The sequence below is a fragment of the Rissa tridactyla genome, chromosome 4, assembly GCF_028500815.1.
Source record: "Rissa tridactyla isolate bRisTri1 chromosome 4, bRisTri1.patW.cur.20221130, whole genome shotgun sequence".
Classification (NCBI taxonomy): domain Eukaryota; kingdom Metazoa; phylum Chordata; class Aves; order Charadriiformes; family Laridae; genus Rissa; species Rissa tridactyla.
Window position 1 is genome coordinate 38,662,570 of NC_071469.1, and position 26,891 is coordinate 38,689,460.

Consider the following 26,891-nt stretch of genomic DNA (forward strand, 5'->3'; position numbering starts at 1 on the left):
ATACTCTGGACAATTATATAGTCACAGTCTTTATTTGACTTTGTTGCTTCTTTCTAAAAGAAGGAATGAGGCCATTAATCAAAACAGTGATTACAATTCTTTCAGATTTACTAGAGAATTAAATTGAACTTCTGTAATTACAATTATTACTATAATTACAATAATTGAAAACGGTACAAAGGGGTGATAACACAAGTAATGTAAAGGTGATATGCTGCACTTTTGCCAGTGCTGGTGATTTCAAACTGCCGGCTGTATTTCAAACTGCCAAAAAAATGTTTGAAGTTGACAGTGAGAACAGTTCTTACATTTGTTGAATCAAGGTTACCTAGAAATGATATATGAAAGTATTGCAGCAAGCAGTAGACTAAATAGGATGTATCTGATATTATTAAAAATAGTTCAATTTACCAATAATTCTCCTGCTAAAGAACTGAACTGGGAAACACGTAATTTCTGCTGAATAAGGCTTCCCTAAGGTCTTCCCTGTCTTGTTCTCAGTACCTTGCAAATGAGAAACTTCTAATGTTACTATCAAATATTATTAACAATCAGATACTCTAACTCCTTCTGAGTTATACAGGCACATAATGTTGCAGGTTATGCGGTAAGCTGCTGAATAAAATGAATACTGAAAGTTAATACAAATTGGACAGAATAAAACTACTGAAATCCTTTCCTAAGCTTAATTACTCAATTTTTTTCTTACTCATGAAGCTTAATTTGTATATTCTGATATAAATCTTGAGACAGACACCTCCAAAAAAAGATGAAGAGGAAGAGGAAGAGACTGAGAAAAAACAGCCTGATCCACTTCATCAGATTATCCTCTATTTCAGTCGCAGTGCTCTCACAGAAAGAAGGTAAAAAGAGCTGTGTTGAAAAGCACATTGAGTAAATGCACATAGTAATTGAATTTCTAGTAACATTAAAGAAGTGATTTAACACAATTGCAGTTCATTATTGTGCATGGTGAATGCTTTTTTGCCTCTCAGTTTCATTAGAGTTTTCAAGTATTTAAACTTCGTATAACCTTTATATTGAGACAAATATTGACTATTTTTGACATTTTAAAAGCTTGGTAAATACCCAATACAGAAATAACCAAGCATGAATTCTTATAGAAACATAAAGTCTACAGGAACCGCTGGTTCATTCAGATTGTGGTCTCTGCTGGTAATAGATTTCTGTTCTTGTTGGTATTCATTACATTTTATTCAGTATATCAGAAACTGATGATTAGCATGAATCTCTTTCAGTGCCAGTTTCTGTTTTGAATTTAGACTATTGATGAGAATATGTATTTTGTATAAGTAATCCAGTGCTTCATATACTTTTTCCGTATGACTAATACAATCTTGCCATCTGACAGTTATAATTATTCTTACTTGTATCTCCACACTACTTTTCTGCACCTACAACAACCAGTGATCCTGACTTATCCAATATGACTAAGTTGGATGCTCAAATATACCATGAATTTTTTTAATTTAAAAGTTAGAGACTTGTTCTGAGATAAGAAAATACATTTATAATACAATTTTCAAGTAGACATGTGTATCTACTATAAAATGCCCAGTAATAAAAATGATATTTAAATATTAGTAGGAGTATGACATCTTTTTATTACTACATCGTAAAATAATTTTAAATATTTTTTACTCTTTATAGCAAACTAGAAGATGATCCTTTATATATTGCCTATTCCGCCATGATGGCAAAGGTAAATACATCATTTTAAGCTCCATCCCTCACTCCAGTCAGGTGCTTCCCATTAATTTTAGATGCTTTTCAGACCTTTTCCTTCTATTTCTTACGTGGGCCGCTTGATACTAGTAATTTCTCTGTTTTTGACGAAGCAAATGCTGTTCAGACTTATATATATAATGAGAAATTTCCTACATTAAAATAATATTATAAAATTCCAGTAGGTGCAATCCTGTTGATATCACTTGGCACTTTGTTTTGTACAGGTTTAACTCATGAGCAGTCTTAACATGTTAGTTATCTTTATTATTTGGGTAATTATTTTGGAGTTAATATTTGAAGTGTGTCAAAAATAAGTTGACAGGTTTTTGCAACATATTGATTAAAGGTAACACGTTTGAGAACATTTTGGCTGTGAAAATAATTATGGATATAGAGAGAGATATGACATGAGAACACATAGCCTGCAGTTACAGGGTGTATACGTAGTTGGATGAGTACCCTGATGTACTCATACATTAGGGAATATCAGCTTCTTTGTGAGGATGAGCACAAATATTTATGAATACAGGTTTTGTAAATCTTCTTAATGCCTTTAATTACTGCTTGAAAAAATGTCTTTGGTCATTTTTGTAGAAATACTATAGTAAAAATAGGCATTATGTTTCATAATAAACAAAATCTTGTGATTTCTGTTTCTAACCTAAAAAGAGCTGCCAGGAAGAAGAAGAAGAGGAAGAAGAAGAAAAAGAAAAGACATTTGAGGTGAGAGCTTTTAAATAACATTTATCATTGCCTAACGTGCAAGTATTTTAAATATGTCCACTAGAATAAATGCAAAAATAACACAGTGTGTATTGAGCTAGTTTAGTAGGTTATTCATATAAAAGAAAGATGGTTAGTTCTGAGTTTTTGGAATCAAACAACCCATGGATTATGGAGGCAAATGGCCTTCAACAACTTCAGATTTCTCATCTTTCTATTTTTCCTGAATCAGTTCCAGTCTGTATTCTGTTCTCATTTTTGTTCCCAAACCCAGGAGAAAGAAATGGAAAAACAGAGAACTCTCTATCAGCAAGCTCGCTTACATGATCGTGGCGCTGCTGAGATGGTCCTTCAGATGATTAGTGCAAGCAAAGGTAATATTCTGTGAAGTATTAAAAGTATACATGATACAGATATCATAGTTAAAATGCTATACATATATATAGTATATTATGTCATTATATCTATGATATGTATATCATATACAACTTGTATACAGTATATAATTAGGCAAAATAAATGTCAGTTACAACTGCACTAGGTAAAATTTCCAGACTGCTTTTCTGATTGAATAGTTCATAATTGCAAGTTTTAATGACTGTAGCCTTTTTTTGACAGGTCATACAGGACCCATGGTTGTTGAAACACTAAAACTTGGTATTGCTATTCTAAATGGTGGGAATAGCATAGTTCAACAGGTAATGCTTTTCTAACTACTGCGAGTCTTGTTTGTATAAAGGAGGCAAGTAATTTTGAGAATTTTAGTGGGTTTAGTCTTTTTTTTATTTTGGTGCATTTAATTTTAAGCTAAACAGTGAAGAAATATCAAGGTATTTTTGGTACAATAAGAATGATATTATTGCCAGTGATTTGCATTTCAAATGGTAATTCAGGAAGTTGGTAATTCATATAATTTTAATACAGATTATCTTTTTTCCCCAAAAATGTATACCCCATAGAAAATGCTGGACTACCTGAAGGAGAAGAAGGATGCTGGATTTTTTCAAAGTCTTTCTGGCTTGATGCAGTCCTGCAGGTAAAAGCATAAATCATACTATTACAGTTTCAGTTTTATTCGGATTGGTGGCCTGTTGCTCAGTGCAGGTGGATTTGTTAGATTTAAATTACAGGAGTCACAGATTGTAGAACTCATGGGAAGTCTTTGTGAATCAGAGGAATAGTATTCTTCCAAAGGAGAAAATAAAGCAAAGATGGTATATGCCTTTGAAGCCTTAGTTTGGAGAGGCAGAAAAGTAAAGTGTAGTGGCTCCTTTACTGGTCCCAGATCCCTCAAGTTTTCTGTCTGGGTGATTATACGGATGTGGAAGACCCATCACTGAAGGAGAGACAGACCAGTGGATCTTTACTAAGCTTTCAGTTTCTGCACATCTCTGACGAGTTACGTAATCTCTGTACCTTCATCTGAATCCTCTGCATATGTATCAGGTTTGTGAGAGATGGCATGCGACCGGTGAGACTACAGTAGTCCATTCCCTTGATAAACCAGAAGTTCACATTTGTTAAGGTAAAGGACTCACATAAAGAAGGCGGAAAACTATTGGTGCTTCTGATTACTCTTACAGTAGACAACCTCCTTCTCTCAGCCTTTTGAAGCAACAGAAGGGTTCTGAAAGAATAGACTGGGAATTAGAAGTGGAGAAGCCCTATGTAGACAGGAAAAAACATGGAAGGAGTGGTGACTTTCACTGCAGAAATTATCGCTGAGTAGTTGCAGCCTAATTAAATAACAAGTATCTTGTAATTTTTCGATTTATGTAGAGCAATGTAGCAAGGACTTGCTCAAACAGGACCTGCAGTGATCATATTACCAATCATGTATGTGTATCATTCTGGACTTCATTTAAAAAGGTTTTGATAAAATGACTTGAACACTGACAAGAGAATGAAAATGATGCTTTAAACATGCTTTTGGTTTTAATGATGTTGCTGGATAGTAGAATATGTGACTGCATTGCTGTTTAACGGAAAAAATCAGATAATCATAGAATTATATTTGGACTGTTTGAATTTAAATATTCTGACTGAGTGGTGAGAAGAATCATCATCTGCTATTTCACGTGCTGGGCTATACCAAGTTACCAAAAGAAAACGGAGATATCAGTGTATTTAGACCTTGTAAGATACGGAATCTCTGATTCCACATATGTCTTCTGAATATGGAATCAGACATTGCATACATCTTCTGAATAACATAATAATGCATAATATATACAGTAACAATATAATAGAATTAATAGTGGGAACTTAGTGGAAAACAGAGTGTGACTGAGAAATAACTGCAGTAATGTCCTTTTGGCAGGCAGGTTTGAGTCAATATAAAGAGTAATATTTCATGTTCCTTTTCCACTTTTCATTTATACATAAAACCATGAATGATCTTACTGGAAGTGAAGTTAGGTAAGTGGCGAGACCTGACCTGAGACTCGTTTCTTTTCAGAAATGGACACTGGATCCTTATTTTCACCTCAAGCTCTTTTATTTAATATTCATATTAAATAAAATATGAGGCAATGCATGTCACAGTGGGTCAAGACTAGTTGTTGAAGGCCTCCAGAGATATCCTAGAAGAAAATAATTTTCCATTGTGTACTACAGTACTTTTTCCTGTTTGCTTTTTTTTTCAATATAAGTGTTCTTGACTTGAATGCGTTTGAGAGACAAAATAAAGCAGAAGGCCTGGGAATGGTTACTGAAGAAGGAACTCGTAAGTAGAATGAAATTGATTCCAGTAGTGCTTAAAACATTATTTGTGCTTCCTTCTTTAACTAGAACTGTTATTTACTGTGGCTTGAGGTTTCTGTTGATAGACTTACTGTAAGTAATTCTAGGCTTTGAATTCTGAGTATGCTTTATATTTACAAAATCTTTAGCAATAGTTTTTAAGAAAAACATTATAACTTCCAATATTCTTATCCTGTATTCTTGTTATTTTTCTTTGATCCACAGTCATCGTTCGTGAGCGTGGTATGTTTGGGTTTACAGTTTTTGATACTATTGTTGCAAAAATGTGTTGCAAATACAGAGAGAAATCTTCCATTGCATCTTCCCAGATATCTTTAGGTTTAGCTTTATGGTCTGCAGCAGGTTGTGTGTTCAGCTTGGATAAACAGTTTGATGCTTATTAAAGAAGTGTCATTCGTATTTAAGGCATGATTTTTGTTATGACTAACCACCTACTTATTAGATATATTTCCTGTTGCTTTCTCTTTTTTTTTTTTTTTGGTTTGGTTTTTTTTTTTTAACCATGGATGCATTGGAGTGCTAAATATTTTGGCTTTGCTTTTTCTGTCTCAGTTTTTCTTTTCGTTATTATCAGTCTGTTTCTTTCAAATTGCTTTAACGCTTTTATAATACTGTTTTTATTAGAATTCCAGTTTTAAAGGTTGCTGTGAGGTTATGTGTTCTGCATATTTAATTGTAACAGTTGGCACATAATCATTGCATTTATGTATTTTAAAGGTGAAAAAGTGTTGCAGCATGATGAATTTACTCGAGATCTATTTAGATTTTTACAACTGCTCTGTGAAGGACATAACAATGGTAAGTGAACAGAATTAATTTTGGGGAAAATGTGTGATAAGTCTGTTCCTAAACAGAATTGAATAGAACCAATTCTAATGTTTTTTTCCTCTAATTTAGTTTTATGAGGGGAAATTGGCATGTCAACAATTTGAATTGCAGAGTTCAATTTGAATTTTTAAGTCTTAATATAATTTCAGTTTTTATGCCAATTGTTAATAGTAAAGCCTATTGCAAGTCATGTGGACAACAATTCTTCAGTTCTATTTACATTTTAATCTACCTTCAATTTCCACCACGTAAGCATCTGTACCCAAAAAGGCACTTAAAAATAACGTGTTCTCTACGTCTCCATGAAAATATGAAAATAAACTACTATTTTTTATTCCTATATGTAGTAACCAAACACAAATCACTTCTTATTTCAGATTTTCAAAATTACCTACGTACTCAGATGGGCAACACCACAACAGTGAATATTATCATTAGTACAGTTGACTATCTCTTGCGTCTTCAGGTGAGGAAAAAAGCGAAGAAAATGGAGTATAACATACTTGCCTGTCCTTCACTTTTATAAATTCACATTTTACCAGAAACAAATGTGAAAATGCTCTCCCCAGGGATATCTAAAAAAAAGAATTTTGATTTAATTTATTTCATCTCTTCTTCCCTTTTAAAATAGATTACCTTTCAGAATTCTGCATGAAACCAGATTTTTTGTAACTTATCTCATTTTTCACTTCTGCAGGGAGCATAGTTAGATAAAAATGCAAAAATTTCTTATTGTCATGAGAAATAGATTGACACAAAAATACAAAATTTCATCTGCTGATGATTCAACTTTTGGTGATAGAAATGGAGGCAGTAAATACTGCATACAGAATCCAAAATTAGAAAATATAACATTGTTATTTTGTTCTTAGGAATCAATCAGTGACTTCTATTGGTACTATTCAGGAAAGGATGTAATTGATGAATCAGGACAACGTAATTTCTCTAAAGCTTTGGCTGTCACCAAACAAATATTCAATTCCCTTACAGAATATATCCAGGTAAACAAAGTCTTTTGCTCAAAGTACTAACAGTGAAGTTCTGTGATCGTGTCCTATCATAAATTTGTAAATACTCTATTTAATTGGCTCTATTTTTCTTAATTTTGACAAAGCTAAATGGAATCGCTGGCCCAGTGTAAAGTTAATACTAAAAGATGTGAATGGTTGTATATTTAACATGGTATGATCTAGTACTGATGCACTAGATACCGAGGAGACCTTAGGAAGCTCTCTCATGTATCTTCGTGGAAGCCTGAAGTTTCTTTTTCTATTTTTTCAGGGGGAAATCTTAGGAAAGCAATTTGTTTTATTTGTATTGTCGTATTTTATTTTATATAAATAAAAAATGTGCTTTATTTTTTTTAGGGCCCTTGCATAGGTAATCAACAGAGTCTGGCTCATAGTAGGCTGTGGGATGCAGTTGTTGGCTTTCTTCATGTCTTTGCCAATATGCAGATGAAACTTTCACAGGTATTTTCAGTAGTCAAGTAATCCTTCTTTGCATGTGTTTATAAATTACAATCAAATGAATGTTGAAAGCTGTTAACAGTTAATGTGTTGATACTCATTGTATGTGCATGGGCCTACTGTAATGTAGAGGTCCAAGACTGAAGCTCAGGACTAGCGTCTTCATATCACTGCTTTTAGCATTAATCATCACTGTCCGCTCAACTTTTCTAATACCAAAATCACTGCTTCAAACCCAATTATACCTTTCTTATAATGAAGGTGGCAATTTGGTCCCTGCCTCCCTGTTGCCAAAACCTGATGATCTGTCAGAGCAGAAGCCCCGTTAAAAGCATGGTTCCCATGCTACAGCTAAGTAGGGCAAGAGGAAAGCTGGGAAAGATTCAAAGAGGTCGGGAATATGGCAGTCAGTCAACTTGTCCAGTTAATTCATCACAGGCACAGAGCAGGAGGGCAACAGTCAGTGTTGATTTCACTGTGCCAGGGCATTGTGGAGTCCCACCCCTCTTCACAGTTTCAGGCTTCTATGTTCTTTTGTGATTTCTGCTTAATGAACCCATACGCTCAAGCCACTAGGCACCACATGCAACAGTGCAGAGTAATTTCCTCACTCTTACTTAGTGTCTCTGCTACTCTCTGACTTACTCATAAGATTTCTTCCCACCCTACAGAAGCATATCAGTATTTTGAGGTCTTTTTTAGGTCCTTAATGTTAGACTTATGTTCTGTAGTTAAACTAAACAATTCTAGTTCTATTTGAGTGGTAATGCATTATGCCATTAAATATTCCCTGTAAAGTGAGAAAGGATGGATTCTTTCTGAGATGAATACTGCCAGATCTGTGGTGTAACCAGTTTTGTGAGTTTCTTCTGTCCCTTATCTGCACTTTGGTAATCCTTAATGCTTTTTTAAAGCTTATCTTTATAGTATTAATACCTCTGCTGTAGTAAGTTACCCTGATATTGTATAAGACTTCTGATAGTAATCATAATAAAATGACAATGAAATGTTGCTGAAGAATTTGAACTGCATTTAGATGACCATCCTGCATACTGTTTTTTTTCAACTGTATTTATTTTTCCAGATAAATACAAAGAAAAAACAATCTTATACTCCTTTTTTTTTTTTTTTTTTTTACAGGACTCTGCTCAGATTGAATTGCTTAAAGAACTGCTGGATCTGCTAAAGGATATGGTAGTGATGCTCTTGTCACTGCTTGAAGGTAGGACCTGTTTTTCTTTGTGGTCAAATATGATTGTCTCAGCTTCATAATGTAAATTATGATAATTATGTTAATCTTTCTAAACTGTTTTTAATTGCCTTTATGTAATGCCAGGGAAAAAAACTATTTCGTATTTATTTAACAATTACTCTGGAATAAACATAATCATGAGCAGAGGGCTGCTACAGAAAAGCATGTTGAACAAAAAATTACGAAGATTTAAGAACATTTTTGTTCTGTTCTCAGCATGAGTATGCAATGTGTTTATTTAAAATGTAGTGATGCCAAATAACTTCTTGTTTTAACACACTACTTAGGTAACGTTGTAAATGGAACTATTGGAAAACAAATGGTAGACACACTTGTAGAATCATCTAGCAATGTAGAAATGATTTTGAAGTTCTTTGACATGTTCCTCAAGTTAAAAGATCTGACTAACTCAGATGCTTTCAAAGAGCATGACCCAGATGGTAAAGGCATCATTTCAAAGAAGGAATTCCAGAAATCAATGGAGGCTCAAAAACAATACATACAGTCAGAGATTGAATTCCTGCTGTCCTGTGCAGAAGCTGATGAAAATGATATGTTTAACTATGTTGATTTTGTGGAAAGATTCCATGAACCAGCCAAAGACATTGGATTTAATGTAGCAGTACTGCTTACAAACCTTTCAGAGCACATGCCTAATGATTCACGCCTTCAGAGCTTACTTGAACCTGCGGAAAGTGTTCTTAATTACTTTGAACCATATCTTGGCCGTATTGAAATAATGGGTGGAGCCAAGAAAATAGAAAGAGTTTACTTTGAAATCAGTGAATCCAGTAGAATGCAGTGGGAGAAGCCACAGGTGAAGGAATCCAAAAGGCAGTTCATATTTGATGTTGTAAATGAAGGTGGAGAGCAAGAAAAAATGGAACTCTTCGTGAATTTTTGTGAAGACACAATCTTTGAAATGCAGTTAGCATCCCAGATCTCTGAAACGGATTCATCTGAGAGGCCTGATGAAGAGGAGGAGGAAGAGCCTTGTTATGTAGTGGGTATTGGAGATGATGAGGAAGAAGAAAAGTCCCTGGAGTCTGCTTCAGCTTTTGCAATGGCCTGTGTTGCAGTGAAGAAGAATGTTGCCAGCTTTTTTAAAATGGTCACTGTGAAGAGCCTAAGGAAACAATACAGGAAAGTTAGAAAGATGACAGTAAAAGAGATGGTGAAAGTGTTTTTCTCCTTTTTCTGGATCCTATTTGTAGGGATGTTTCAAATGTTCTTTACTATAGTGTGGGGAATTTTCCAGATTCTTTGGAGCACTGTATTTGGGGGTGGCCTGGTTGAAGGAGCCAAAAACATTAAAGTTACAAAAATATTGGGGGACATGCCTGACCCAACACAGTTTGGAATCCATGATGATGTTATGGAAGTAGAAAAAGTTGAAGGTACTGAGCATGGCATCAGAGCTGAACTTGTGCAGTTTGTGAAAGGTGAAAAGGGAGAAACTGACATAATCTCAGACATTTTTGGCATTCATACAAAGAAAGAAGGTGGCCCAAAACACGGTCAGGATGCTGGACTTGGAGATATTGCAGAAATCCTTGGTACTGATATCCAGTCATCTTTGGAAAACACAGTTCATAAGAAAAAAGGATTACAGGTATGTTAAAGAGATTTTGTATTTCTTTGAAGAGAATAATAATAATACAAATATATTACTGAATTTTCTATTAGTAACTGAATTATTTGCCAGTTAACTGATTAATAAATGTTCTCATTGAGAACATACTTTATAATCTGCACTCTTTTAAAAACAAACAGGAGAGTTTTACATGGCAGAAAAATTCAGTCCGGTGTGTTTAGATTTCACTACAGTAAATTGGTGTTATTTTTCATTTGGACTTTATTCAAAACAAAAATTGCTAGCAACTTTCTAGGCACAGATTTTGCTTTAAATTGTTTACAGTCCTGTTTATTCTGCATACCCCATTTTTTTACAGTATATTTCAATTACTTTTCCAATCTATTTTTTCCATAATAATGCCTTATCATTATCGTCTTTCTTCTATATGCTTTACTGATCACATACAATAAAATACCATTTTTTACTATTATTTGAAATAATTTTGCCTAAATTTATTATTACTTTAATGTTTATCATATAGTCATTCTTTACTTTTACTCTGTTTTATGAACTCTGTATTTTGTTCCACTCAGCTGAGCTAAATATAATTTATCATTACGTTTAAAAATGTATTGAACTAAATGTCAAAACCCAAATGCATTTGTCATATTTGGAATGCATTATGTTTCACTCTGCTTGTTATTCAAATATATCTTTCCTCTCATCATTGATCCACCTCTTTATGGTATGCTTTCCAGAGATTTTCAAGATAAACCTCCATTGTACAACTTCTTAGTTCATTATTTCCTCTTCATTCATATGTTTTTTCTCCAAGATTTGTTTATTGCCTAGATTGAGCTATATTTTTCCATTTTTTTTTCTTATTTATTAATTCATTGTTATGCGTGTACTTAAAAATGAGTGTCTTTTAAATTCCTGCCTCATTTAGCATAAATGCAATGTGGTGAGTATTTAAAAATACTATTTTAACTTAAGGATCATAGCAGGTCTGAGTAAATATATTAGAATTTTCTTCAACGATAGTTGAAGTAAATATTTTACTTCAGATCTGACTAAATATTTCAGAATTTTGCTTGCTTTACTTTGATTTATCCATTTCTCAGGTTTGTTTGTAACTATTGACAGAAGTGCTCAGTAATTTATGCAGATACTTTGAGTCATTAATGTGGTCAGCAATGCAATTTATCCAGCTTTTACCTTTAGTATGTTTTCTAGTGAAACTTACCAAAACAATTTTTACGCTAATTCTGTATTACAGAAATTACTTTTCACATGGTGTATATGAACGGCTCAAGTAATGCAGTTAGAGCACTGTATGTAACTGTTTAGTAGACCTCAAAGAAGAAACAGCAATGTAAGAATCAAAAGTTCCCTTCAGGAAGTCACTGTGTCTGTCTTAAGCATTTACAATAATAAAGCTTGCACAAATGGATAGAGACCGAAATTCACCTCTATATGCTGGAAAAGCTATTGTCTACTGATAAGGTCAATGACGTTACCGTAGAGCCAGCGAAACTGCATTAACCTATGGAACTGTGTATCCTGAAGATTGTTAGGACTTAGTTTTTACTGTGAAGTTCCATAGCAATCTGAGCACCATGCAGGTTAACAACTAAAAAAAGAAGTGAGAAGTGAGCTAACAGAGTGTGCTGATAAATCTGAGTTATTCATATCAGTAAAATCAAGATTGCACATGAAAATCAGCAAAGTGATGTACATGGGAGGAAAAATTATAATTTTACATGTAAAGTGTTGGATTTTTAGCTCATTGTTACTGCTTGGATATGAAATCTTGGGAATGTAATAAGAATTCTACAGAAGTATCAGTTCAATGAAAATGTCAATCAACACAGATCAAAAAAAGCAAACTGAAATTTTGAATTGTTGAGAAAGGAAGAGAGAGAGGAAAACCCCAGATTACTATGTTCCATGAACCCAAAATATAACTGTGTCTTGAAGAAAAAAGAATGTGATAAAACTGAAAAAGGTTCAGTGAGGGTGAAAAAGTTATCAAAACTTGATATGGAACAAATACTGTGTATGGAATTAAGTAGGTTAAGGCTCTTCAGCCTGGAGAGGATGGATAGGGATTTATTCATTCTTTTCCCACTCTACCCCTTAGAAGAACTAGGTGTCAGCAAATGATCTCTGAATTACACTCCACCAGCCTGAGATCTTAGGGGAAACTCTTTGTGGAAGAGTTACGCATGCTTTATCACATGTACGAGATGAGGCTTCACATGTTAGAGGTGAGATAAGCAAGGCAAGATCAATTTAGTAAATTCTTTCATAAATTATTTCACTACTTACATGCAAGAGGATAGGCATCCAGGTGAGTAGTGGGGGAAAAGTTTAGATAACTGTATTTGTGTATTAATTAGAAATGTAGAGAATACACCAATAGATAATTGTTGTCTCAGCTCTTTGAAGAATACAGAAGAGGGTGAAGAGTTAAGATACGTTTTTGCAAAAGTGAATGGTAGCAAATTTAGGCACTTTAGATTCCTTTTTGAATCTAGGACTTCGTAGCCTGCATCTCTCTGATTTCCAGTGAAGCTTAGATGCTCAAACTGCATTTGAAATGAGCTCACTTTGGTCCAGCAACACTGAGCCTAAAGGTGTTTGAAATCCAGGTCCCAGCTTCTTTGCTGCAGCTAGCCATCTGTAAAATGGCATATTGGTTTTTCCTTTTCACATAATCTGATAACCGTGTATAATTAAGTTGTTCAGTCAACTGGGATAGCTATAGGATTGATAACACCATATTGAAAAAGGCTATCTGAAGAATTTCTGCAGTATTCACTGTTAAAATCTAGTTTGAGCTGTCTATTTTTAAAACTGTAACATTTAAAAGTGCAAAGTGGTATAAAAAATATAGTGTGGTAATTATTTTATTTGTTTCTTAGAAAATAGTATCTAAAGTTACCAAAATTTTATTTTAATGTATCCATTTTGACAGTTAAAATACTTTTTGCAGATATCTGAAATTGCAAAAGAAGCTGAAAAAGAAAGAAAAGCAGAATCTGAGAAGGCAGAGTAAGTTATTTTTACACAATTCCTGTGTAATTCCTTGCTACTTCCTAATGCTAGATAATTTGGCCAGAAAGAATCCAAGCAATGCTCAGTATTCAAAGAACTTCGTGTACACTTTGTCTCATCAGTATTTTGAAAAGCAGCACAGTCCCTAAGAGGTGGCAGACCATCTCAGTGAGCAACAAAATGGTAATCGATTTTTTGTGGCCCTTGACAATTCTGCATATATAAATCTGTAGCCGTTGTATTTTTAAAAGTTCCCATAACTACCTTTAAAAATGAGGACCAAAAATTTGAGTTTGAATGACTTACATTTCTGAGGCTGCAACAGGGCCTTTTTTTGGTAGAAGATAAACACATTCTTAGAGACCTATCGTATGATTGCTACTGCAGTAGTAGTGTGATAAGTGAACCACATACTGCATTTCTTTATCTTCATGGCTAAAACTTTCAACCGCCTCGATGCCTCAACATTCTTTTACATATATGCAAATTCACCTTTTTTTTTTTTTTTTGTTTAGTAACTAAATTCCCCTGTTACTATGTACAGTCTTGATACTTGATTTTCATAAAGGCAGTTTAGTGGTGCAGGAGGAATGGTTGTCATCTCCTACATACTTTGTGAGGTGCAGTCCTCTGAAGCGAACTTCCTTGGTATTACTCATTCATATCTGTAACAGTGATTGCCTTGACTGAAATGAAATCATTTTCTGATACTGTGATTCAATTATGATACAGTGTACCAAATCCCAAAAGCTTTATTTCTCTTCTTCAGCCCCAGGCTCAAGAAAGTACACGTGAACTCTAAAAATTACGTTGCTTGTATTGAGTATATATGTACATCAGTGGTTTTAGCAAACACCCACTTCACACTTCGTGCAGTAACTTCTGCCTGGGTTTTGGCTTTTTACCCTTTTGATCTCTCCTCAACAACTCTATTCTTGCCTATCATTTGAAACTAAGATCACCTTTCGTTTTTTACTCCGAGTTCACTGTCTACCTCAAGTCTGTTACGTACAATCATTTTTCTCCCAGTGTCAAAACTAAGTTTAAAGCCAAACTTTCTGAATTAGGATTCCTAATTTACAATACAGAAGTTTGGCTACGTATTTTTGTTTAGATAACCTTTCTTCTAGCATGGAAGATGGTGAGAAACAAGATAAAGCAAAGGAAGTACAATCTGAGCAGCCAGAAGAGGGAAAAATGAAGAAAAAGAAGCGACGGCATGGACAAAAAATTGAGAAACCAGAGGCTGTTATGGCTAACTTCTTCAAAGCTTTGGAAATTTATCAAACAAAAATGCTTGTAAGTTTTTCTTAAACTCTTTTAGTCATTGAATTTGATTTATGTAATATAGAACACTGGTTTGATATCAGAGGGAGAAATGTCATCATAAAAGAAACATTGGCATGAGTTTTCAAATGACTGGCTGTATTTAGTCTTTTTTGCTTTTTGTAATACTTCATACAGTTATATAAATAAAGTGTTTGTGTGTGTAATTTCTCCTATCTTGGTCTAACAAGACAGATTAACCTCTTGAGTTCCTTGTTAAGACCTCCCTATTTTCCATAATTGAACTTCTAGAATCTGTAATTCTATTTTCTGTAAAATTTTTCTTTGTTCTTAAAACCGTCAAATGATGAACTCTCCGAAACCTTCTCAAGTAGTTTATTCCAATATTGTAGTATTTATTTTCCAGACTTCCTTCTAGAAATTTTTCCTTAATATTCTATTTCAGTCTTTCCTGTTGCAATTTTAAGCCCATTATTTTTAATCCTGTTCACCATGAAATGGGAGAATAGGCTGCCAAGAAATGCCCTTGCTCATTGTAACTGGCGTGTTAAGGCAGCACAATTACGTGTTTACGTTCTTAGAAACCTTGCTGCCTACTTTCCTTATCTTGATATTAGCTACAGGCCACGTCTAATTTTATTTTATTTTTTTTACTTTCAGCACTACTTGGCAAGAAATTTTTATAACTTAAGATTTCTTGCTCTATTTGTTGCATTTGCCATCAACTTTATTCTTCTATTCTATAAGGTAAGATTATGTATTGTTCTTTAAATATTTTTGGTAACTTCCAGAGGAATATTTAGTGACGGTTTCAAGGCTTGTTTAATAAAGCCATTATTACAAGCCCTTCAAACATAAACTAAAGTATTTAGATACGAAGTAGTTAAAAGCAAGGACAAAAGTTTATGTTTATCAATACAAGTCCATCTTTCATAGAAAAGCGTCTGTGGGAGCCAAATAGGACTGAACAGGTCTTCAGCTTTCAGATAAAGCTGTCAAAAGAAGGGCACTTAGGCTTTTTATTTTAAAGGCCACATTTTTAAAGTTGCTGCAATAATTTAGGGCAGTATGTCAGCTTTACGGCTTGGGGGTATTTACAGAATACGTATTAAATCCTGTAGTAATTTTTAAGCTCTAAACTAAGTCATGAAATAAAAACTTGTGGACAATGTACAAGTTGATAACATGAGAACTTTGTTTCTAGACTCAGCAACAACGTAGATTACAAAACAAACCCTAAATTCAGTCATATTAGATAACCATGACTTTTCTTGGTTCTTCCAAGAAAACATTTTTGCATAACTTTCTCATTGTCTGTTCTGCTTTTGCTATAGCACTGTCAATGGAGAGATTTGTAACTACTTGCTTTTTCTAGATTCTCTTTTCAGTGACATGAGATGATGCGGAGACTTCTGTGAAAATGAAGGACATTACTGTTCAAAGCTAATGCTCTCTCATTTTCCCATGAGCAGGCTTCGCAAACATCTTTTGTCATTATAGTAAAGCTTTTAAGTTTATTGTGTGTTTTCAATATGCTTGAATTTCTCTCAGGTGACAGAAGAGCCACTTGATGAAGCGGAGGAAGACTCTAATCTCTGGAACTCTTTTGATGAGGAGGAAGAGGAGGAGGGCATGGTGTTTTTTGTTTTAGAAGAAAGTACAGGTTACATGGCACCTGCTCTCAGAGCATTGGCAGTTATTCATACTATCATCTCCTTTGTCTGTGTGATTGGATACTATTGCTTAAAGGCAAGTTCTGAATCTTATTACTAATCTATTACTTGTTAAAGAACATTGGCTATGTCCCAAGGTGATTTTTGGAGCTAATACTGGTATAGCTATTTGTATCTAGTTGTTTAAAAATTCTCATTATTCAATATGTAGATGTTTTCCTCACGTACTCAGTCTGGCAGAGATGGAGTTAACTTTCTTCATAGCAGCGTGTGTATTTTGGATTTGTGGTTAAAACATTATTAAAACTTTTAAAACACCCACCTTCTGGTTATTTTGGAACAGGCTTGCACAGTATCAAGGCCTTCTCTTTCCTTTACCCACTCTGTGCATCCCCCAGAGGGTACGCTGGGAGGGGACACGAAGTTGGGAGGGGGCACAACTGGGACAGCTGACCTGAATGGACCAAAGCGATATTCCACACCATGTAATGTCATGCTCAGCGGTAAAAACTGCCGGGGGATGCTTGACTTCCAAGATGGATGTTGCTCAGAGACTGGCTAGGCATTGAGCTGCCTGTGGGAGGTGCTGCTGTGATGTTTGGTCTTACATAGTGTTATAAAGAGGACGTAATACTGTAGGTAGATATCATAGTTTCTAAAAATATATAAACTATGACAAAGATGTCCACTGTCATTTTTATAGGTCCCTCTGGTTGTATTCAAGAGAGAAAAGGAGGTAGCTAGAAAGCTGGAATTTGACGGACTATACATAACTGAACAGCCATCTGAAGATGATATTAAAGGACAATGGGATCGCCTGGTTATAAATACTCCGTATGTAAAATTAAATGTTATTGTTGTATGTAAACTGTTTATAAATATTATAGATCATTAAGCCACTGATCTAGAACCTTCCCTGTCCATTTGCCACCTAGTTCATCTAAAAGAAAGGCATTTTTCACCTTATGTTGGATGCTACAGTATTAGATTTGAATATGAAATCCTGTATTATCTGTTTATTTAATATTATCATAACATGCATATTCCACATCCTTTTCCTTTTTCTAGGCTTTGCAAGGATTGTGCCTTACCTCACAAGCTCTCTCCGAGACGTTGCACATATTAGTCACTATTGAGAAAGTTTTAAAAAGATAACTTCCATCCTTTTCAGTGACTCAATTTCACATTCATATTGCATAGCAGTATTCTGCTGCCTGCCTTTCCCGCTTTTTGCTAACAAAATTTGTATACGACAAGAGAAGTAAATCTCGTGTAAAATAGCAATCCCACGATTTGAGTAGGTCTGACAGGAATTACTGTCAAGTTGTACGCATTAGCAAATACTGTAGTAGTCATACACTGATTCTAGGAGACTCGCTGTTCTGTGAGTGAATGATACAAGTGTAGGCAAGAAAAAGAAAAATACCAGTAAGCTGCAGCAGTCTGTAGGAGTAACAGAAAGCTGTAAAAGAACAAAGTTATTTACAAGTCACAAAGTAGTTATGGCTAGTATGTGCAGGCATAAGTAAGTATTTGATAAAAACAAGTCAGCAAAAACAATCAACAAAACGCATCAGAGTGACAGTATGCTGCCAAATAGCCAAAATACCTATCTTATCAGTTATACTCAATTTTTGTATATCATAAATAGTGCCCTATTTACTTTCATTTTTTCATTACTTTCAGATTTACTTTCATTAAAATCAGAATGTCTAAAATAGCAGAAATTATTGAATGCTTTGTTTTCCTACACATGAATTTTAAGAATTTTCTTTCATTTCAGTTAGAAATACAGACTGGCGCATATTATTAAAGTTACAATGGAAGGTAATTGGGAAACTGGAGAGCTTGCTTACTTTCCAACCCGTTTCTTTAACTATTGACAGCAAGCCATCTAGACATCCAGTAAATTTATTCTCAGCAAAAACAAGCATAAATTAATGAGATACATTGTCAGCTTATCCCGAACGACATGCTGTACAGCCTGTTCTCAGCATGTTGCACTGTCTATCAAAACTGACTAAAAGACAAAGGTAATTTAAGCAGACTAATTCTCCCCTCTTGATGTGAACCAACTCTCAAGGTTTAGTGCAGGTATTGTAACGAGCAGCATAACCACTGCTGGAGGGTACCCAGTGCTGTGTATACACTGAAATATGCTTTCTATAAGTGAAAAAAAAAGGTAATTAAAAAGGCAAAAGAGGTACCCTGATAAATGCAGCACTGTTAGATGTTTATGGTAAAAGAGACAGATCCAAGCTGGCTACATTAGACACATACTTGGCTTAAAAGTCTGAGAAGTCAAGGAAAGAAAGAATATAGATCACTGGACTAGAACGTGCTATCTGAGACATTGGAGGTGTTTGCCTTTTTCTGGAGGAATCTCATTCAGAACTTCAATTCAGAAAAATAAAAAATTGAGCACTTAATAGAAGTTGGGAAGTTTGTCTCACATCCCAGCAGAACAGTGTTCTGGAATCTCATTCTTCTGATGTTAACGCTTGCTTTATTTTACCAATACTGTCCTTTAGTTTAAGTAATTATTTTTCTTACTTAACTTCCTGCATATTTGCTCAATTCAATGTTACATTCAGGAAATGATGAGAGAAAAACCTTAAATTTTGTAGTATTGCCTGCTAATTGGCATTGTTCAAAACTGCCGTACTATACAGTAAGACTGTTAGAATGAGGAATTCCTGGGCACTGCTATTCATAAGACAAGAATTTCTTATTCTTCAAGAATAAGAACAGTATTTTTTACGAAGATCAGGGAAATGTCACTGATAAGAGAGAAGGCTATCTTTTTTCTTTCAGGTCAAAGCTAATTTATTTCCTAGCGTCTGTTTTAAGATCTCCCCCAGGATAAAAAGTTGCTTATTGAAGCATCATGGTTGCTCACTACTCTCAAAAAAAGCAGGGAATTTTCAACAAAAGATACCCTTTCAATAAAAGATACCCTGACACTTCTTCAATATTTAAGATTTACTGCTTCATTTCTTTCTCTTTTGTATACACAATAGGTTTTCTTTTAATTACCAATGTGGGCACGAGGCAGATGACACAAAATGTTCTTTAGCTGAACTGTCTCGCAGCTGTAGAATTATAAATGTTTTTTACCTTGTCTTGTTCTGGGATGTCAGATCCAGTAACAATATATCCACCTGGCAACAACGTTACCACTGACCTCTGTTCTTGCCAAATGATCTTTGCAATTTTCTGGAGGGTGGTGGGGGTTTTTTTTATTATTATTTTTTGAATTTTAATTTTATGTTGGCAAACTGTTTACTGGTTCCCAAGTGTTCAGCCTCCATTTGAAATGTAATCTAGCGAACTTAAAAAGTATTTATGCTACAAGACTCACATTTTCCTCTGAAAATCATTGTCTGTGTTGATTTTATGGCTAGGAGCAATAAAGTATTTATTTAGGAGATGAATGATATTACAGTGACTACCCTAGCATTATCGAGTTGTTAGGCTCATTAGGTTATAATATTTAGCCTGCTGTCTATTTGTAGCCAATCATATTTGTGGATGTGAAAAAGAAAAGAGGGGGGAAATAAAAAGACGATATTGCAGCGAATGATGATTAATAATAGCTGTTGTCAACATGAAAAGAAATTGTTTGAAGTGCAGCATGTGAGTGAATGAAATTGTACCAGAATCTGCAGTGACCAGGAACATGGTATTTTCCTTTATTTAGGTGTTTTTTCCTTCCCCTGACAAGTTAAATAACTTGACATATCTTTGCCTTATCTATGTAGGTCCTTTCCTAGCAATTACTGGGACAAATTTGTAAAACGAAAGGTATGCTTTTTCTATTTCTATTACATTAGTCGTAGCAATAATCTACTATTTGGTTAATTCGGATATCTATGTGTAATATACTTTTGTACGCATAAATATACAAATAATTGAGAACTGAAATTTGTTTTATGGAAGTCATTGTGGTAAATGTCTCAGTGAACAGGCAGCTGCAGCGTAGGTGGGAGGAGGGAGAAGACAGAAGGCTGTGGTTTCCTTCCTAGACTCAGGCAATCGAAATAACTTTGTGCTGTCAATCAGCCACGCAGGTCTAATTTACAGTCATTGTCATCTTTAGGATACAAAGCCCCCTCATCCCCCTAAAAAAAGAAAAACATGCCATCTTAAATGACGGCAAATTATACATAAGCTTTCAGATAATAGCCTTTAATGCTTCTGTTTTTCTTTGTTATGCTCCCCCTGCCTGGCTTCCTGGGAGTTCTGACTGTTCTAGTAGTGTTAATTGTGAAAGACTTTTTTAAAAAAAAATTCTGACAACTACTGGCTTAAAATAGGGTGAATGTCACCAAGGTCTTTCTCTGAGCAAAAGCTTCTCTTCTTTCATTTTTAGGTTATTAACAAGTATGGAGACTTATATGGAGCAGAGCGCATAGCAGAACTTCTGGGTTTGGACAAAAGTGCCCTTGATTTTAGTCCAGTGGAAGAGAGCGAACCAGAAGAGGCATCTCTTGTATCATGGTATGACTTTTGAACTTCACAGACAAATTGTATGTTGGCATAACGTCACCGTCAAAGATAAAAACAGATTTTATATTGAAACTGTAGTGACGTTTTCCTCAGCATGGAAAATTCAAATGGAGAAGTCTTCCTAATGTGGAAGTAAAATAACAAAGCTTTTTGTTTGTTCTAAAACATACTTATAATGTTATAAAAGTAAGAAGAAGAATCACACAAGTTGATGCTGACTGATATAGTTGGGCACTCTTATTTTAAACAATAATCAGTGCAGCATTTAAAAGTTCTTTAGGTGTTACAACAGAGTTAGTTTATAAACCACAGCACCGAATAAGTATTGGTATCAAATGTCTAGATCCCAGGTATCTAGAAAAATCTCAGAGATGTTCTCCTGATTTATAATCCATCAGTGAAGATGAGAGTTTCAAAGTATCCAAGTCCCAAATGATTTAGGCTCCAACAAGAATTTGGTTTCCTCAATCCTTAAGGCACACAAGAATCAGGATTTCCGTTCGCGTGACATCTAATGGCAATAAAATATTTATAATCTTGCAGAAGGTGTTACCTTTTATCTTGGAAATTTTGGCAACATTTTCAACTAGACAGGACACTTATGTCTTGAATTCAAGCAATTCCAGTTCCACGTTTCACTACTTTTAACACACATTTTAATTTTTATAAGTCTGGAATATAGCAGTATCACTCCTACTGAAATTGTTCCAACCATTTCAATGGTTTAGAAACTTTGTATGGGTGCTCAGAGTTAATGAATGCTCTCTGAAAAACGAAGCACCTACATCATTCAAAAAATAAATAGCTAATCTCTATCACCACCTTCAGCAAACAAATGTGAAGTACCAAACCTAGTTTGTTGTTTATACTTACAGAATTCAATACTTAATTTTGACATTGATGCATTTCAAAAAATTTGTATTTCCTAGGTTAAGCTCCATTGATACAAAGTACCACATTTGGAAGCTCGGAGTTGTTTTCACTGATAACGTGAGTACATTAGCCTAGAAGAACATGCTTTGATTTACTATAAACATGATTCTGTCTTCCACCATCTGCTTTTATTTTAAACAAACATACACAAATACTACTGCATTACAGAGCCATTTTAAAATAGTTTTTTCTGTCTTGTGTTGTAGCAAATTGCTTTAATTTATGTTAAAATTTTTGTTTTGATTCTAAATAGCAATATGCACCTCCTCACCATTAATACAATGCCAGCATTTTGGAAGTTAATGGTACATTGATGAATTTTGTAGAAATCAATCTAGCAACCAAAGGCATCTTTTGTAAAATGAAGCACAGCCTACAGAAAGTTATCCTTTCTTCTTCTTGAATCATCTGTTTGATATGGTTGGTTAACTTGAAAGGACCACGCTTATACTGAAAGTCCTTTTTTTGGGAATTGTCTTTTTCATTCTCTTGAGCATTCCCAAACAAACAAGGCGGCCAAGGTGAATCAAGTGAAGATGCATATATTCATTGCGCACTAAAAGCACACCGAGCCACTGTTCTTCAATAAGAGCTTTCATGTCAAAGTGGCTTCAGGTTCACTGCTTGTTAAAAGAATAAGCTGTGTTATCTGCCGTCGGTTTTCTAGGTGTCCTGGTTGATGTGGTCTGAGACTTCAACAGAGAAAGTGTCTCAAGAGTAATACAATGCATTTTCTTTCCTTCAGAATCAGTATTAAAATTTAAAGTATTGTGTAACAAAAAGTTTTAAGATAGGGGATTTTCATGTTAATAACACATATGCTGAAGACTGCATTTAAGTGTGCAAAGACAGAGGTCTCATTAGCATAACTAAGCAATAAACATTCCTTAAATGAACAGTGGAGATGATAAGAGACACTAAGATGGTCTTTTTTGAACATGTAAAATAGAGGTATTACATTCAGACTGTGATTCTAATCAGATCATGAAAGTATTATTTTATTTCATAACTCAAGTGACTAAAAGAAAGCTAGATTTTGGATCCAGTAATGCACATGAGCACCTGCTAACATTCTGCCACTTTTCACTTCCTCTGCAGTCGTTTTTGTACTTAGCTTGGTACACGACTATGTCTATCCTTGGGCACTACAACAACTTCTTCTTTGCTGCTCATCTGCTGGACATTGCTATGGGTTTCAAGACATTGCGAACCATTTTGTCTTCAGTCACTCACAATGGCAAACAGGTTAGTGCTACATGCAAAGGTGTGAAAATGAATGCGTTTTGTAACAGTACTGGAAAAAATCTTGTGGTACCTGGGAAATACTGGAATGAGATCCATTTTGATCATAACTGTATTAAAGAATAGATCCTATTGTGTCTTCTGCAGCACGTTTAATACATGTTAAATCCTATGAAATGATAATAATCTATACCCACGGAGTGCTGACGGCTAAAGAAGTTTTCTACCACTGGAGAAATGCAAGAATATGAATTATGACCTAACCAGCACCTTCTCTGTGCTCAATGATGAACTGATTGGTGGTAACTAATCAGAATTCACAATCTCTCCTTAGCTAGAGCATTAATAATGATCTGGCGCTGAGATTTCAATCCTTAGCTAGTAAGAACGTGCTTACAGGTGTGGGCTTTGTGCACTGTGGAGTATATTTATATGCCACTTCCATCATGCAAAGATCAGATTAATAAAATCTACTTCCAAAACTGATGGTTGAAACTTATGCAGGGAATCATTCTCAGATCTCTAAAGGCTCTGTGTTCCTAGCTAGCACACCAACAAAAGCAAGCTTTTCACTAACGCCCTTTTTAACGTACATTTAATTTCAAACATACACATTCCATTCATTCTCGACTGCAGTAACATGTATTCTAAGACCACTCTTATGCTCTCTTAGACTTGTCAAAACATTTTCAACCACGTAATGTTTTGGAAGAGGCCTAAGAATATCACCTTAGCTTAACTCAGATATATTCTTTATGTTTGCTTAATCCTTTCTTTCAGCAGAAGTTGACCAATGGAACTTTCTTCGCTTATCAGGAAAGGAAGTTTCTAAAATAGTACATATGAGGAAGTTTTCAGTATCCTCACAAAAACAAATGAAATCTCTGGTTTCATCCCCTTCATTTTCCTCCAGGATGACCAAAGTCTGATTGATATATTTTCTTTATGAGATTTTTCTAAATATAGTACTCAAAACTGAGCATAATTGACAGACCTGTTTCAACTCAAGACCACAGCTTTTAGTATACATTCTTAAAAAGCGAAGCTTAGTTTTCCTCATCCTGTTGCTTTTCTTGCTAGTGGATATGAACACTGAAAGACAGGTGGAGATTTTTCAATTGACGTGTTCACTTTGGGAGCATACTTACACATTGGCAGAAAGTGATAAACTGACAAACAGCTTGTTGTTCAGTACTTTTACACTTCTTTTAAGAGTAATACCAATTGTCGCACTTTGAAAAATATGTAGACTTTAGTAACTGCTCTCCAGAGCCGCATCTTCTAATGCCAACTCCAACAAACAATATAATCTAGTCTTAATAACTGCTGAACTTTTTCACCTAAGGATTTTATTTGCTTAAAAGCAGGACCTGAAAAATTACCTACTTTTTGGCTATCTAAAAGATTTTCTATCCACTTTATTAATGGCTTTGCTAACCGCGTTTGGAACAGAAAATAGACTATTGTAAGTCATAAGAAGTCCCAGTTGAAATTATTTATCAAATTAATTAAAGGGGTTTATTTTTTATCATTTAATGTTCACTGTATAGCCAGTTTTTCAAATTACCAGAATTTAACTTTTAAATTAAATAGTGGAAACAGTGCTTCAGTGATACATAGGCCATATGCATATAGCTCGGAAAGATGGAAACAACTTCAGTTTCTTGATACCGTTTTTCCCTTTGATTTTCACCTGAGCGCGGGGTAAAGTAACACCTCTACACTGATCCAAGCAATAGGGAGACCTCAAAGCCGTGATACCTGCTATCTTAGTTTCCTTATTGGGAAAGGTACAATGTAACACATGTTCAATACTTAAGGCAGTACACTGAGCTAGCACGTCTCTTCTGACCGCATGAAACTGAAACCTGCTTTCACCTCATGTCTCCATACACAGCTTGTGCTTACTGTAGGACTCCTCGCTGTAGTAGTGTATCTTTACACTGTTGTGGCGTTCAACTTCTTCCGCAAATTCTACAACAAAAGCGAAGATGAAGATGAACCCGACATGAAATGTGATGACATGATGACGGTAACTAAAACATCACGAGCATGCTTCAAATTTCATCCTGAATTTTCAAGTGGATACTTAAGATAAAACGATAAGCAAGGAGGGGTGTTTTTGTTGTTAAGTCCATGGGTCTCTTCTTCTTGCTGTATGTCATTTTGAAAAAGTGAACGGTCTCGAAATGCCCTCTGCATTCTTCAGTGGTCTAAACTCAGCGGTAGATAGATGGCACTCACCAGTATAGGAAGATATACCACAGTATTGAGGAGAAAAATCCAGAATATGATTTGCTGCAACTCTCATGTGAAGATGGCAAACCCGGAAAGTATGTGGAAGAAATTTCATGACAAACTGGCCAGCCCTGCAATAAGAAGCTGTGTTGTTGCAGCACAAATAAATCCAGTTTCTTCCCAGTGTTTGCAAATGTGCAGGCTCTTCCTCTCCTTGTTTTGGTTATATCAAGTATATGGTGTTATTAGCACTAGTTACAAAAACCTGCCCCAAACTGCTTACAATTAGTAATTTAGTCATGAAAAAAGAAGTCAAAGGTGAGTAGAGGAGGAGGAAATGAAACCTTATTACAGGTGATAATCTAATGCTACTAATTTCCCTTCTGATTTCCACCTGTTGCTACAGAATGTTATTTACGTCACATTAAAAGATACTCTACAGATAACGTATTATGGTATGAAGAGGATTTGATTTTCTTATTGTATACAGAAAACAGCACAAATTCAGGTATTAAAACTGTAATATTCTGAGTTTGCGGCCAGCTCATTTCTTCCATGGAATAGTCACTCTCTGCCTTGTGTTATATGCCAAAAATAGAATCAAATCCCTCAGACCAGAGCTGTGTCATAGAATTCCACAAAATGCTCTTCCCTATTCTTGACCTTTCTTTCAAACACTCAGTGCAAGTCAGATGTGCAAACGATGGAAATTATGAAAACTGCCCAAGCAGTATTATTTAACTGGTCCCTCTGCAAGCTGGATACAACAGTATGATCATAAAATAGGTGTAAGAGTAATTGGAATAATTAAACTATATTACTTTTTAAATATAAATTACTTTATATTACCTCTACCATGTGAGGTAAATCAATTCCAAGTTATGTTTTTGATTAAACTAGTACCAACATCTTATGTCAACAGAAGATGTAACCCCATTTGTTAAGGCAGTAACAGACTTTTAAAGGTCCAGCGTGAGAGATACATGAGGAATGATACTGTGTTCTTTGTTACTCTAACTTTTGAAGAGAATTAGCAGAGCAGAATCTTCTTTAAACAGAAAAAACCCACACAAAACAGCACAATAATTCATGGTAAGTATATCTGTAATTTTCCTCTCTCTTTTAGTGTTACCTGTTCCACATGTATGTGGGTGTAAGAGCTGGTGGTGGCATTGGAGATGAAATTGAGGATCCTGCTGGAGACCCTTACGAAATGTATCGCATTGTCTTTGACATCACATTTTTCTTCTTTGTCATTGTTATCCTACTGGCCATTATTCAAGGTACCGACACTTACCATAGTGGAGACCGTTAGAATTTAGTTTACTTAACTTCTGCAATGTTTTTAAACCCCATCTGTGTTTGAGGTAAATTTAGCAGTATTGCTATGAAGACTTATTTCTGAGTTGGTAAAATCACTAATTCTGAAAGTAATAATTTTAGACTTAATTTATAAATAATGCATTGTCCCAAGTACTACACGACGACAAAGCACAAGAAATGTAACTTATCTGGGTTAAAGTGTTTATGGACACTTTGGCAGCTATCCAGCAATGACACAGCATGTGCAGGATCACTGCTCTTGCTGT

The 26,891-nt window shown here is 34.9% G+C and overlaps 1 protein-coding gene across 4 annotated transcripts in view; it reads left to right on the forward strand.

The window, feature by feature from the left end:
• Positions 1–26,891, forward strand: part of RYR3 (ryanodine receptor 3) — a 233,618-nt gene that overhangs the window by 202,690 nt on the left and 4,037 nt on the right. For all 4 annotated transcript variants that reach the window (XM_054198046.1, XM_054198047.1, XM_054198048.1 and 1 more), the window contains exons 75-99: positions 754–863; positions 1,672–1,723; positions 2,419–2,472; positions 2,747–2,846; positions 3,091–3,170; positions 3,432–3,508; positions 5,124–5,197; positions 5,440–5,457; positions 5,953–6,033; positions 6,441–6,529; positions 6,936–7,064; positions 7,431–7,535; positions 8,673–8,754; positions 9,072–10,396; positions 13,359–13,417; positions 14,551–14,719; positions 15,368–15,454; positions 16,259–16,456; positions 17,084–17,214; positions 20,142–20,184; positions 20,753–20,880; positions 21,819–21,879; positions 22,921–23,067; positions 24,962–25,096; positions 26,429–26,585. In XM_054198046.1, the coding sequence (XP_054054021.1) occupies positions 754–863; positions 1,672–1,723; positions 2,419–2,472; positions 2,747–2,846; positions 3,091–3,170; positions 3,432–3,508; positions 5,124–5,197; positions 5,440–5,457; positions 5,953–6,033; positions 6,441–6,529; positions 6,936–7,064; positions 7,431–7,535; positions 8,673–8,754; positions 9,072–10,396; positions 13,359–13,417; positions 14,551–14,719; positions 15,368–15,454; positions 16,259–16,456; positions 17,084–17,214; positions 20,142–20,184; positions 20,753–20,880; positions 21,819–21,879; positions 22,921–23,067; positions 24,962–25,096; positions 26,429–26,585 (3,691 nt within the window). The remainder of the gene's footprint in view (positions 1–753; positions 864–1,671; positions 1,724–2,418; positions 2,473–2,746; positions 2,847–3,090; positions 3,171–3,431; positions 3,509–5,123; positions 5,198–5,439; positions 5,458–5,952; positions 6,034–6,440; positions 6,530–6,935; positions 7,065–7,430; positions 7,536–8,672; positions 8,755–9,071; positions 10,397–13,358; positions 13,418–14,550; positions 14,720–15,367; positions 15,455–16,258; positions 16,457–17,083; positions 17,215–20,141; positions 20,185–20,752; positions 20,881–21,818; positions 21,880–22,920; positions 23,068–24,961; positions 25,097–26,428; positions 26,586–26,891) is intronic.